Genomic DNA, 14,507 nt, shown 5'->3' on the forward strand with positions numbered 1-14,507 from the left:
GGGCATGCCCATAATGGCCAGGGTTCAAGGAAAGTTACTTGGATGTTGCTGTGAGTCATTTAACTTTGGAGAAGTTTGCCACTTTATTGGAGAGTGGCAAATCTGTGTTAGCCCTTGTACACACGGTAGGAAATTCCGACGGAAAATGTCCGATCGGACCGGGTTGTCGGATAATCCAAGCGCGTGTGGGCTCCATCGGACTTTTTTTCCTCGGAATGTCCGACCAACAAAGTTTGAGAGCTGGATATAAAATTTTCCAACAACATGGTCCGATTGAACTTTGTCCGATCGTTTGTAGAGAATTCCGATCGGACAAAGTGCCACGCATGTTCAGATCAAATTACAAGACCAAAGCTATTGGCTACTAGCCGCAACATAGTCCTGTCGCAAAGAGCAAACGTCATCACGTTCTGAACGATCGGATTTTCCGACAACTTACCTACCATGTGTGTATGCAACACCAGTTTCGGACAAAATCAGACGGATTATGTTGTTGGAATGTCCGACCGTGTGTACAAGGGTTAAGACAGCACCAGGGAGGAGAGTGCGTTATTCATTTTCACACAAGCTATGCCACTGAATTTTTTATATTTTCTCAAATGTGGTGTTTATAGTATCTACTATTCAATATACAAACCTATTTTATGCGGCTATTAACATTTAAAGTTGTGGACACTATTAATTAAAAAAAACAAAAATAGCAGAGATCCATTCATTGAAGGTCTGAGAAGTTCTGCACATTGACCATGTATGCCCAGTGTTTCTGCTGTATACTGTTCCAGTCTGTAATTTTATTGTGATCACATCCTTTCCAATTCCCTAATCTAGTTCTATTGCCCATTCTGCCAGAGAAGGAACGTTTTCTCATTTCCAATGATGAGGAATCGCTGCTCTCGCTGCTGAAATAAAATGGCAAAGGATATCTTTCTTAATTGTTTTAAGGGGGACCTGGTATTATAGATTGTAACGCTATCTTTGGTGATCTTACAACATATATCAAATATGTTTTCCGAAAATGCTTTAATCAGTAGGCATTCCCACTATATGTGCATCATGGTCCATTTTGACTTATGAGATCTCATAAGATAAGCAGGGCATTTGTAGCATCTAGTAATCAATTTAAAACTCACTTTGGAAGTGAACTTGTTCTGCACCTTTAGCAAATCAGGTTCAGTGTGTGTATTTTTTCATTTGCTCATTCAAACATCACTAGCAAACATTCACAGAGAAAGAAAATGTTCACCATAATCAATCAGAATTTTTCCTGGACTTGTCTGGCTTCAGTAAAGTCAACTTCTTGCCCTGAATTACATGTACGCTGCATTTTTAATGACCAGGCCTGTGTAAGTCTCTTGCAGAATATTATTTCAGCCGGTATGAACAAGTAGGTGATTATGGGCTTTACGTGCAACTAGTGGCAGCAGTTTTGACTGGTTCTGATTGTGCGTGGAGATTAAATAAGCAATAGGAAAATGTAAAAATATATAAGTAATCAGCTACAATGCAGAGGTTCATAGTCCATAAAACTTTATTCTAACCTCACCCACACCTTATATATAGTTGCAACTTAAAAATGGGTATATTTAAGTGACAACTAGGGGTGCACCGAATGGAAATTTCAGTGCCGAAACTGAAACCGAAAATGCAGGATGCACTTTACCAAAAACCAAAAGGACAGTTTTTAAAAAATATTTATATTTTTTATATATAATTGTATTATTTTTCACTTGTAATTAATATCTTCAATTTCAATTAATAAGCATTTATTGTTTCCCATTATTGGCCCCTACAGCTTCACCAGTGCCCATCAAATGCAGCCTCATCAGTGCCCATGAGGTACAGCCTGCCAGTGCCCATGAGATACAGCCTGCCAGTGCCCATGAGATACAACCTGCCAGTGCCCATGAGATACAGCCTACCAGTGCCCAAGTGATACAGCCTGCCAGTGCCCATGAGATGCAGCCTACCAGTGCCCATGAGATGCAGCCTACTAGTGCTCATGAGATGCAGCCCACCAGTGCCCATGCGATGTGGCACACCAGTGCCCATGAGATGCGGCACACCAGTGCTCATGAGATATAGCCCACCAGTGCCCATGAGATGCAGCCCACCAGTGCCCATGAGATGCAGCCTACTAGTGCCCATGAGATACAGCCCACCAGTGTTCATGAGATGCAGCCCACTAGTGCCCATGAGATGCAGCCTATCAGTGCCCATGACTTGCAGCCCACCAGGCTGGATCTGAATCACCGTTCAGCTGCTGTAATGATGTCCGCCTCCTATAACACACAGTGCAATTCCTGGCATTGGATCAGTGTGTCGACTATCACAAGAGGCGGTCTAGGAGGTGTGACATTGTTACAATGGCTGCACGGCAATTCAGATCCAGCTCTGTGACACAGCATGAGATCGCGCTACCAGACACCGGTGAGGCTGCAACTCATGACACGTTTGAGGAGAGGAGGAGAGGAAGAGGGAGGATTCTCACAGGGGCACACCAGGATGACACCCGACGGGCGCTTTAAGCTTTCACAAAGATAAGAGATATTGCTGTTCATTCACCAAACCAAATATTTTAAGCGTTTTTATATTAGAATGATTTGCTGTAGTTCTTATTCAGGAACTAGAAGCTGTCATAAGTTTATGAATTCCTAAAACACTGCGGTAAATTGTTTCCTCAAAACACTGGTGGACTGTAGTGTGATAAACTACAGAAAACAGCCATAAATAAACACAGGAAGCCAGAACTTTACTCACACGACAGTCTCTCTGTAGTGTTTTCATCAATGCACTGTAAGTCTCAGGATCAAAATATATTCCTTCGGGCATATCTTGCATAAAATCCAGGTCTTTGTATGTAGGGGTAGATTTCTCCCGTTCTTTCCGAGATGCTCTCCGCTTATATGTGGAACCCTTGAGGTCATATTTATAATGCATTTTCATGGACCGTGGCAGTACATTGTTCATTACAACAAGTCGAATGTTTATGCCTCCAGACTGAAGACAATATAGTCCATAAAATTTGGGCAGCAAGGTCCGGGGGTTTTGATTCAAGTTCTAAATTCAAATGCACACATACACACAAAAACAAAACAAAAACATAAATCTGAGTGACAGAAATCTACAAACGCTTAAAAAAAAAAGAAGTGCTGTGGAGAAATGAGAAGGTCCAAAGATGGGGCTGGTACACTAAACTAAATATTGGCAAACTCCATTTCAAGATCATGTGTAGCAATATACATAGACACAATGCATGTCAGTCATATAATATTAATTACACAACATCTATCCAAGCATGGATCGAAACAGCTGTCCTCTGGGAATTTCTAAAACCATGATACAATTTCAGCTCTACTGTATATTATGCTCAGTTGAACAGTGGAATCTTATATCTGATCTTCTAAGGATATGATCCTTTCTCAGATTAGAAGACCTCATATATTGTCATCCATGCATCCCGTATTGCATTTTGGAACACTGGCCCATGAGACAAGGGCGATTCTGCCGCTAGTGACCAATGGCAGGATTGATAAAAAGGTTGCCTGTCTGTCTTTATGGAATTACTCCTTCTGTAGCCACACTCAGCAAGATGGCCCAAACACTGTCGAATCTCTATCGCTAATGATGGGGTGGGAGGTACATAAAAAGTATCTCACAAAAGTGAGTATACACCTCACATTTTTGTAAATATTTTATTATATCTTTTGACAACACTGAACAAATGACACTTTGCAACAAGTAAAGTACATGTAAAGTAGTGAGTGTACAGCTTGTATAACAGTGTAAATTTTGCTGTCCCCTCAAAATAACTCAACATATTATTGTCTAAGCCGTTGGCAACCAAAGTGACTACACCCCTAAGTGAAAATGTCCAAACTGGGCCCAAATTGTCAATATTTTCTGTGGTTACCATTATTTTCCAGCACTGCCTTAACCATCTTAGGCATAGAGTTCACCAGAGCTTCACAAGTTGCCACTGGAGTCCTCTTCCACTCCTCCATGACGACATCACAGAGCTGGTGAATGTTACAGACCTTGCATTCCTCCATCTTCCGTTTTAGGATGCCCCACAGATGCTCAATAGGGTTTAGGTCTGGAGACATGCTTCGCCAGTCCATCACCTTTACCCTCAGCTTCTTTAGCAAAGCAGTAGGGTCGGTATAAAGTTGGAATACTGCCCTGCAGGTCAGTCTCCGAAGGGTGGGGGATCATGCTCTGCTTCAGTATATCACAGTACATGTTGGCATTCATGGTTCCCTCAATGAATTGTAGCTCCCTAGTCCCGGCAGCACTCAAGCAGCCCCAGACCATGACACTCCCACCATCATGCTTGACTGTAGACAAGACACACTTTTCTTTGTACTCCTTACCTGGTTGCCGCCACACACGATTGACACCATCTGAACCAAATAAGTGTATCTTAGTCTCATTAGACCACAGGACATGGTTCCAGTAATCCATGTCCTTAGTCTGCTTGTCTTCAGCCATGCCATGCCATGCAGACCAATTTGATGCAGTGTGCAGCGTATGGTCTGAGCACTGACAGGCTGACCCCCCACCCCTTAAACCTCTGCAGCAATGCTGGCAGCACCCATACGTCTATTTCCAAAAGACAACCTTTGGATATGACACTGAGCACGTGCACTCAACTTCTTTGGTCGACCATGGCGAGGCCTGTTCTGAGTGAAACCTGTTCTGTTAAACCGCTGTATGGTCTTGGCCACCATGCTGGAGCTCAGTTTCAGGATCTTGGCAATCTTCTTATAACCTAGGCCATCTTTATGTAGAGAAATAATTCTTTTTTCAGATCCTCAGAGAGTTCAGAGAGTTCATTGCCATGAGGTACCGTGTTGAACTTCCAGTGGCCAGTATGAGAAAGTGAGAGTGATAACACCAAATTTAACACACTAGCTCCCCATTCACACCTGAGACCTTGAAACACTGAGTTATATGACATTGGGGAGGGAAAATGGCTAACTGGCCCCAATTTGGACATTTTTACTTAGGGGTGTATCACTTTTGTTGCCAGCGGTTTAGACATTAATGGCTGTGTGTTGGGTTATTTTGAGACAGCAAATTTACACTGTTGTACATGCTATACACTCACCACTTTACATTGTAGCAAAGTGTAATTTCTTCAGTGTTGTAACATGAAAAGATATAATAAAATATTTACAAAAATGTGAGGGGTGTACTCACTTTTGTGAGCTACTGTATCACTGCTTCAGCTACAGAGGAGGGGACAAAACACAGAAAAAAATGGCATCCAAGAGGCGCTGGGTCTTTGATATGATAGCAAGAGGGCAAAAAACATTTGAAGAGCCTACTGGCTTAGGTTAGCCTGTGTTTATGGAAGGAGCGCCAGACCAAAAGAAAAGAGTCAAAATTAATTTATTGATATTCTGTTAAAAGACAGTAAATGAGATTCAGGGGCCAAAGGAACTCACTCTTGATCAGTTAAAAATTAGAACCTTGAGTGGACTCTTATTTTGACTGCTGATGTAGAAACTCCTGGCTAGGAATCCTAATCCAGCAATCAGCTTTACCGTACAGATTCAATCAGTAAAGCCTTATGCCGCGTACACACGGGCGGACTGTATGGCCTACTTAGTCCGTTGAAACACATTTCAGCGGACAGTCCGCTCGTGTGTGGGCTTCAGCGGACCTTTTCAGCGTGCAGTCTGGCGTACTAAGTATTTCGGATCTTTCGAAATTCTGTCCGTCATACTTTGGTTTCAGCGGACAATCCGCTCGTGAGAAGGCTAGTTCGACGGACTAAGAATGGCGCATGCTCAGAAAGGATTTACACGCGGTGCATTGCTGTGTATTGGACTTCCTATTTCTAGTCCCGTCGTACGTGCTGTACACGTCATCGCGCAAGCTTTCGACGGACTGTTTGTGCATCCGTGTGTGGTCAAGTCCGTTCATTCGAAAGTATGACGGACTGTCCGTCGGATTGTATGACGGACTAAGTAGGCTATACAGTCCGCCCGTGTGTACGCGGCTTTACTTTGAGTCCACTCAAGGTCCTTATTTTTACCTGGAACCCTGATCATGGGGAAGTTCCTTTGACCCCAGAAATGCGCTAGTTGTCTCTTAACACAACATCAATAAATGAATTTGGACTCTTACTATTTGGTCTGTTTCTCCTTCCATATATGCACATATTTTCTTAAGGACACAACATGCAGCCTATTAGCAATCCTGCCGCTGGTGATGTTGACAAATTGTCAGCACCAGGATCGCTAGTGACACCGTCACTTGTCATCAGCCTAAATTGAGCTTCTGAAGTCTACTAGAAAGTACCAGCAATCATCTTACATCATTGGCTTTTTTAAATACTGTATTTTCTCAAAACATTCTGTAGCATGCTCTCTTAACACATTATTTTTGAGTTAACTCACCATGTAATAGCCAGGAAGCAATTTCTGAAGAAACTCTGCTTCTTTATGCTGTACAGTTTTGATAATAAATTCATCATCACTGGTTACGTAAAAGATGGAGCCACTTGCACCTGGGTTGGACAGCTCAATCAAAGGCTGACTGCACAGTGAATACTAAAAAGTAAAATAATAAATAAATAAGACATTAATATTTTAGTTAGCTTGAACACTGCTGTAAAGAAATCCCAAGAGCAGAAATAGACAAGTGATCAGGAGATCTGACTACTAAATGATTGTTCAGGAATATACATGATTGCACATGATTGATTTGAGTGCGCAGACACCCTTTCTGCCATACTTATTTTCTCTTGTCTGTGTGTTTTCTACACCATTTACAGTACATGTTGTCCTTAATTTGATAAAAGAAACATCACAAATGTGACAACTAGTATCTAACTGTCTGCCACTGGCAATAAATACAACTTTAACGAATGCAGAGCATACGCATATAATGTAGAATACTAGACCTCAGACAGAAACCACACGGTTTCCTGTGCTTGAGAATCACAAAATGTGAATTAGCCTGTGAACAGTTTCCAGGTCAAGGTTAAAAGGTTCACAAACAATATTTCTGGAAATGAAATGCATAAGCCTGTCAATTAACTTACAAGTGCTCTCAATTAGAATTTAATGAGAAAAAATACTTATGGGTATTTAGGTCTAATTATATGTTTCCATAAAATAATTACTAGAATCAATGGTTACAAAAATATCAATTATATTAAGACCAGAGATCGCAATATGTTTCGGCAGCACATTTGGATATAACAGAAGTGCAGCTTGAATCCTGCTAGACCTACAATAGTACAGAGGACAAGACAATGAAGGAACAAAGTAAACTCTTGATTTGGTGAAGTGTAAAATTGTACATAGCAGTATACCATTTATATCTACACATACAGTATCTCACAAAAGTGAGTACACCCCTCACATTTTTGTAAATATTTTATTCTATCTTTTCATGTGACAACACTGAAGAAATAACACTTTGTTACAATGTAAAGTAGTAAGTGTACAGCTTGTAGAACAGTGTAAATTTGCTGTCCCCTCAAAATAACTCAACACAGAGGCATTAATGTCTAAACCACTGGCAACCAAAGTGAGTACACCCCTAAGTGAAAATGTCCAAATTGGGCCCAATTAGCCATTTTCCCTCCCCGGTGTCATACGTCTCATTAGTGTTACAAGGTCTCAGATGTGAATGGGAGCAGGTGCATTAAATGTGGTGTTATCACTCTCACTATTCTCATACTGGTCATTGGAAGTTCAACATGGCACCTCATGGTAAAGAACTCTCTGAGGATCTGAAAAAAGGATTGTTGCTCTACATAAAGATGGCCTAGGCTATAAGTAGATTGCCAAAACCCTGAAACTGAGCTGCAGCTTGGTGGCCAAGACCATACAGCGGTTTAACAGGAGAGGTTCCACTCAGAACAGGCCTTGCCATGGTCGACCAAAGAAGTTGAGTGCATGTGCAGAGTCAAATCCAGAGGTTGTCTTTGAGAAATAGACATATGGGTGCTGCCAGCATTGCTGCAAAGGTTGAAGGGGTGGGGGGTCAGCCTGTCATCAAATGGTCTGCATGGCTGTCATCCTAGAAGGAAGCCTCTTCTAAAGATGATGCACAAGAAAGCCCGCAAAAGTTTGCTTAAGACAATCAGACTAAGGACATTGATTACTGAAAGCATGTCCTGTGGTCTGATGAGACCAAGATAAACTTATTTGGTTCAGATGGTGTCAAACGTGTGTGGCGGCAACCAGGTAAAGAGTACAAAGACAAGTGTGTCTTGTCTACAGTCAAGCATGGCGATGGGGGTGTCATGGTCTGGGGCTGCATGAGTGCTGCCGACAATGGGGAGCTACAGTTCATTGAGGTAACCTTGAATACCAACCTGTACTGTGACATACTGAAGCAGAGCATGATCCCCTCCCTTCGGAGACTGGGCGGCAGGGCAGTATTCCAACATGGTAATGACCCCAAACACACCTCCAAGACGACCACTGCCTTGCTAAAGAAGCCGAGGGTAAAGGTCATTGACTGGCCAAGCATGTCTCCAAACCTAAACCCTATTGAGCATCTGTGGGGCATTCTTAAACGGAAGGTTGGGGAGCGCAAGGCCTCTAGCATCCACCAGCTCTGTAATGTCGTCATAGAGGAGTGGAAGAGGACTCCAGTGGCAACTTGTGAAGCTCTGGTGAACTTCATGCCCAAGAGGGTTAAGGCTGTGCTGGAAAATAATGGTGGCCATGGAAAATATTGACACTTTGGGCCAGTTTGGACATTTTCACTTAGGGGTGTACTCACTTTTGTTGCCAGCTAAAATTTACACTGATACAAGCTGTACACTCACTATATTACATTGTAGCAAAGTGTAATTTCTTCAGTGTTTTCACATGAAAAGATACAATAAAATATTTACAAAAATGTGAGGGGTTTACTCACTTTGTGAGATACTGTATATTTAAAGTGGTTCTAAAGGCAGAAGGTTTTTTACCTTTATGCATTTTATGCATGAAGGTAAAAAAAAACCTTCTGGGTGCAGCTAATACTTACCTGAGCCCCATCTCGATCCAGTGATGTGCATGAGAGCAGCGACTCTCCTGGGTCTCTAGCTCCTCATTGGCTTACACAGCAGCTGTCAATCACAGTCAGTGGGCCGAATCTGGAATTATGTGTCTATGGATGCAAATGCTGGACTCGAGAGCATGCCCGCAAGGTAACCCACCAGGAGAGCGTTTCTCCTAGGGGGTTATACGATGTGGGGAGGAGCTACCAGCGCCGCCAGGGGACCCCAGAAGTCGAGGATCGGGGCCACTATGTTCAAAACTAACTGCACAGTGGAGGTAAGTATGACATGTTTGTTATTTAAAAAAAACAAAAAACAAAGTCTTACAATCACTTTAACCTCCCTGGCGGTACGATTATTTCGGATTTTAGGTGCTAAAAGCGGTACCATTATTTTGCATGAAAATTTGGCGTTTTATATTGTAGTCCTGCAATTCTTAGGAATAACTCTCTTAAATCTGTCCAAACCAGAGTCTAGCAGACATCCCGGGTATGATAAAGTTTGAAAAATTAAATCATAAATTATAATATAATAAATAATTATAAATAATTGTACCAAATAATAATATAACAATAATAAAAATTATTCAATAATGTAATCAAATCAAAAACACTGAAATTTGCTCAGTTGCAGAATTGTCACTGTCATTACTTTTCAGTATTTGATGACGGATCTCCCCACAAATCGCTATCGCTCAATTCTGCGAGTGATTCTAATTTATTATCGCTGTTTTCTAGCTGGTCTAAAATCATTTTTGATGTACAGTGACAGTTTGGTTGCTATGGGCAATCTCCAGTTTCCAGGCATAAAGAACAGTTTTTATTATATAAAACTGCATGCAGGACACTGGGCAGACCACTAGGGACAACGGGGATGTGAAATATTTACATACAGCAATGTAATCTGTAAGATTACATTATACTGTATGTATACTGTTTGTTTCACTTTTTGAATTTGGCGCCGATCTCCGTGCCCGTGCGTTGCAACGCTCGCAGGGCACGGAGATCGGCGATGTAATGCATCGAGCGAGACACGGCTCGCTCGTACAGCGGGGAGACAACGCTGGATCCGAGGGAGAAGGTAAGTAAACCTCCTCCTGGATCCAGCGACGCTGTCCCGAGTCTGACTCGGGGATACCGCTTTTGGTATAAAAAATCCACCCCGAGTCAGACTCGGGAATACCGTCAGGGGGGTTAAGTACCTTCAGTGGAAATCATAAAGCTGATTTTGTCCCTGCAGAGTTCACAAAACATTGCACAGGACTCTGGGGGTTATTTACAAAAGGCAAATCCACTTTGCACTACAAGTGCACTGCAAGTACACTTAAAAGTGCACTGAAAGTGCAGTCGCTGTAAATCTGAGGGGTAGATCTGAAATGAGGGGAAGCTCTGCTGATTTTATCATCCAATTATGTGCAAGCTAAAATGCTGTTTTTTATTTTCCTTGCATGTCCTCCTCAGATCTACAGCAACTGCACTTCCAAGTGCACTTTCAGTGCACTTTCAAAAGCACTTGCAGTGTAGAGTGGATTTGACTTTCGTAAATAACCCCATCTGTATCTTACTTAATCCTTTTTTGACCAAAGGTAATCAATGTCTAGGTGTCAAAGCAGACTTACCAGCCTCTATATCTAGCATCAGTTAATTTAAGTATAACTAATTTTAGCTGGTTGAGCCATGTTTTTAGTGCCCCCCAACCACTCCCCCTTAAGCTGCAAAGGCAGTGGACAAGGGAGTTCACATGCCATGGCTGCAATGTTTCACACTTGTAGCAAGAGTTATCCCTGCTCTTGCATACTACTGCCTAATGTGGTCCATTTAAGCAAATAAGAACATGCTGCTAGAACCCTGCAACTATTTGCAATAGTAGGCACACAGCTTGCATCCTGGGGTGATTATCTGTCCCTAACTGCAGGTAATGTGATTACATCCGAGGACTATCCGACAGTGTCGGCTGCTGTCAGCCTGTCATTGCTCTGTACAGGCTGCAATGGTCTGTTCACCAGCAGCAGGTATCCAATGAACGCTTAAGCAGCTGAAACATTTTTGCTGTGTAAATGAGGCCTAAGCTTCCTTCTCCCGAGCAGTAAATAGTGAGTATGGATATTTTTTATCCAGTACTGCAGTCTGCAGTACTGCAGTACTGCAGTACTACAAGCTGTATGCAAGTCAGAAGTTTTCTACAGTTTTTATGCTAAAAATAAACTGTCCCTGAGCCCCATTATGTCCAGTGCAGGGCTACTGACCCTGCCCTGGACTTTATAACGTCAGGACGCTAGAGCGCTGGAGCGTGGGGGAGAAGAAGCCATGGAGAAAAGTTTAGCTGCAGGGAGGGACAACGGATAGGGTAAGTTCATTTTTTTCCCCCCTAGATCAAAACCAGCCATTAACCCTTGCAATGTAGGCACAGTCCCACTACAAGGGATAGTTTTTGTAGCCCAGAGTTGGGCTTTAAAGTAATAATAAACCCCTAACAAATAGTTTACTGGGGTAATTTATTTTATCGTGCTCAATTTGTTAAGCTATAAAACGCTGAGGGTTTATTACTACTTTAAGTGTCAGTTTATAAACTTATAAAAAATAAAACAAAATAACACTGACCAAATCTGATTACATTTACCATCAAAATCTTGTAATATATCTATTGAATAATGTATATAAAAATACAGTTTTCCCCAAAGATGAGCTTGATTCTTATAGTACAGAATTATTATAGTGATTTGTCTATGAAAAGTAACCTTTTCCAAAAACGTATAAAATCAGGTACTATCCTTACCAAGTAATCATCAGGTTTTATACCAAATAGCTCTCTGAAGTACCGGAATGCTAATGGTGCATATGTCTTAAATCTGAAGTCAGGATAATGATGAGCTGGAGTTAAGTTGCTTCCTTCTCTGTGGCATGGGGAATGGAGAGAAAATATAAGTTATTAAATAGAAGTAAGCTCATTAACTGAATATTTACATATATTCATTCACCACCAGAACTATTAAAACTTTAAAAGATTTATTTATTTTATGACAGGTACTGATATAGTGTCATCTATTTACGCAGTGATTTACAAATATATTGTACATTCACATCATTCCCTGCCCTCATTGAGCTTACAATTTAAGGTCCCTAACTCACGATTATACATACACATACTTCTACCTACCAGCATGTCTTTGGAGTGTAAGCCCTTGTACACACGGTTGGAGAATCCATCGGAATGTGTCCTATCGGACCGTGTTGTCGGATAATCCGACTGTGTGTGGTATGCATCGGACTGTTTCCGTCGGAATATCCAACGGACCCAATTTTCCAACTTGCTGGAAATATTTTCCGACAAACTGGTCCGATAGGACATACTCCGATCATGTGTAGAGAATTCCGATCGGACAAAGTGCCACGCATGCTCAGATCAAATTCCTACACCAAAGCTATTGGCTACTAGCCTGAACGTAGTCCCATCGTAACGGAATTACGTCATCACATTCTGAAAGATCGGATTTTTCGACAACTTTTCGGACAAGATCCGATGGACAAAATCCGACGGACAAAATCCGACGGATTTGGTTGTCGGAATCTCCGACCGTGTGTACAAGGGCTAAGAGGAAACCAAGTGTAAGAGAACCCAGAGAAAACCCCACGCAGGCACAGGGAGAACATGCAAACTCCAGGCAGGTAGTGTCGTGAATGGGATTCAAATTGACGACCACTTAGTCACTGTGCTGCCTGATTCCATGTTTAGATATTTGGAGAAACCACGTTTTCAGTCATTTTTCTAACCCTGCTTTTGGCATAAAATTCTAGCACCAGATGGATCCCATAAAGGTAAGATGATGGTCACCAGATCTAGCTTATTTCTCCCAACTAATACTAGAAGACTCATATAGCTGGTTCTTTGGGAATAGCTGATAAGCTGGGTTTAACATCAATGCCTTAGCATAAAGTTACAACAGAAAGTCAATAGGTACCCATTAAAATGACCATCATTTGATCTGCCTGCTCTCTGTCAGACTAGGTATAATTGCCATTCTTATGGATTCTAGAAGACACCTATATAGTCCCTGGGAAACAACTGATAAACTGAAGCCGGCCATGCATAGATCAAAATTCAACCAGTTCAGCAGAGCCGGGCCGAATTTCAAACCATGTATGGGTACCCTGGTTGTACACAAGTTGATCTATCATAAATTTCCAATTTGTGGCTATTATCTCCCTAGCAGCAGGTGCATCTGCACACTATCTAGCTAATAACTTATAAACATAAGTTACCTGCTATTTATTATCCATGCTGGCCTATATTGTGTTTCCTTCCAACAGATTTACGTGAATACGTTTTATATTTCTGTTACAATATAAATCTGACAAGCATGTTTTGGTACCAGCACCAGAGTAATTCCAAAAATGGTAACATAGCACAACGTGATTCACACTGTGCTATACTAAGATTTCCAACATCATTTGTAAAACCTAATTCGTCAATATGTTTTCTGATCTCTGACATGTTGGAGGATTTACATATTTTTAATGTTCAAAATATTTCAGAGGGATGGATGCAAAAATGTGCCGCAACCACCTTATTTGGAGCATGCATGTACATTACAGTAAAACAAACAGATGTAATTTGCACTGCAGGAACCACAATGTATGCATTTGTCAATGAGCCTAGATTTCTATTATGTGTTTATTCAATAAGGCTCTGCAAAGTGCAAAAAGCTGAACTGCAAAGTACATTGAACTATAGCAACCAATCAGATTTCTGATTCGTGAAGTTGGATGATTAAAAGATGAATTCAGATTCAGATGCTACCTGGTCACCGCACTTTGCATTTTCTTCTTTGCCTAACTGCTACTGTGATTAATATGCAAGAAGGAGTACGCTGTGTACGAATGCTGGGAATTACGAATTACATAACATGAAAGTCTTCAAACTAGACCGACTGTTGTTGTTAGTCACGCTCCCCAGTGAAAATAAACATAGGGAGTCTACATGACAATTACGTAGTACTGGTATTTGTTTTATGTGAGTCACCTTGCTCCTGGCAAGACAGAGCACAATTTTCCATTTGGCAATACCTGGTGCTAAATGGCACAGTTTGTCAGTGTAACTCAAGGGACTCATGGTCACCAAGAAGCAATAGTTCAGTTGTTTTGTTTATTTAGTTTTAGTTTTCTGGAAGAACAGTCAGAAAGAGACATGGCATAGTTTTTTGGGAGAATTATACTAATAACCTCTCTAACAGGAAAAAGGACAATAGAGTACCGTATATACTCGAGTATAGGCCGACCCGAATATAAGCCGAGGCCCCCAATTTACCCCCAAAAAACTGGAAAAAATTATTGACTCGTGTATAAGCCGAGGGTGAGACATGCCTGTCCATCCCTGTGTGTCCGTCCATCCCTGTGGGTCCATCCATCCCTGTGTGTGTCCATGCATCCGTGTGTGTGTGTGTGTGTCCATGCATCCGTGTGTGTGTGTCCATGCATCCGTGTGTGTGTGTGTGTGTGTG

The 14,507-nt window shown here is 41.6% G+C and overlaps 1 protein-coding gene across 4 annotated transcripts in view; it reads right to left on the reverse strand.

Moving 5' to 3' along the window:
• PIP5K1B (phosphatidylinositol-4-phosphate 5-kinase type 1 beta) overlaps positions 1–14,507 on the reverse strand; it is a 241,410-nt gene that overhangs the window by 74,431 nt on the left and 152,472 nt on the right. For all 4 annotated transcript variants that reach the window (XM_077474979.1, XM_077474982.1, XM_077474978.1 and 1 more), the window contains exons 5-7: positions 11,786–11,903; positions 6,405–6,557; positions 2,758–3,057 (exon numbers count right to left, since the gene is read on the reverse strand). In XM_077474979.1, the coding sequence (XP_077331105.1) occupies positions 2,758–3,057; positions 6,405–6,557; positions 11,786–11,903 (571 nt within the window). The remainder of the gene's footprint in view (positions 1–2,757; positions 3,058–6,404; positions 6,558–11,785; positions 11,904–14,507) is intronic.

Source organism: Lithobates pipiens, unplaced genomic scaffold, assembly GCF_037356315.1.
Source record: "Lithobates pipiens isolate NorthernLeopardFrog02 unplaced genomic scaffold, aLitPip1_a1.2 Scaffold_13, whole genome shotgun sequence".
Classification (NCBI taxonomy): domain Eukaryota; kingdom Metazoa; phylum Chordata; class Amphibia; order Anura; family Ranidae; genus Lithobates; species Lithobates pipiens.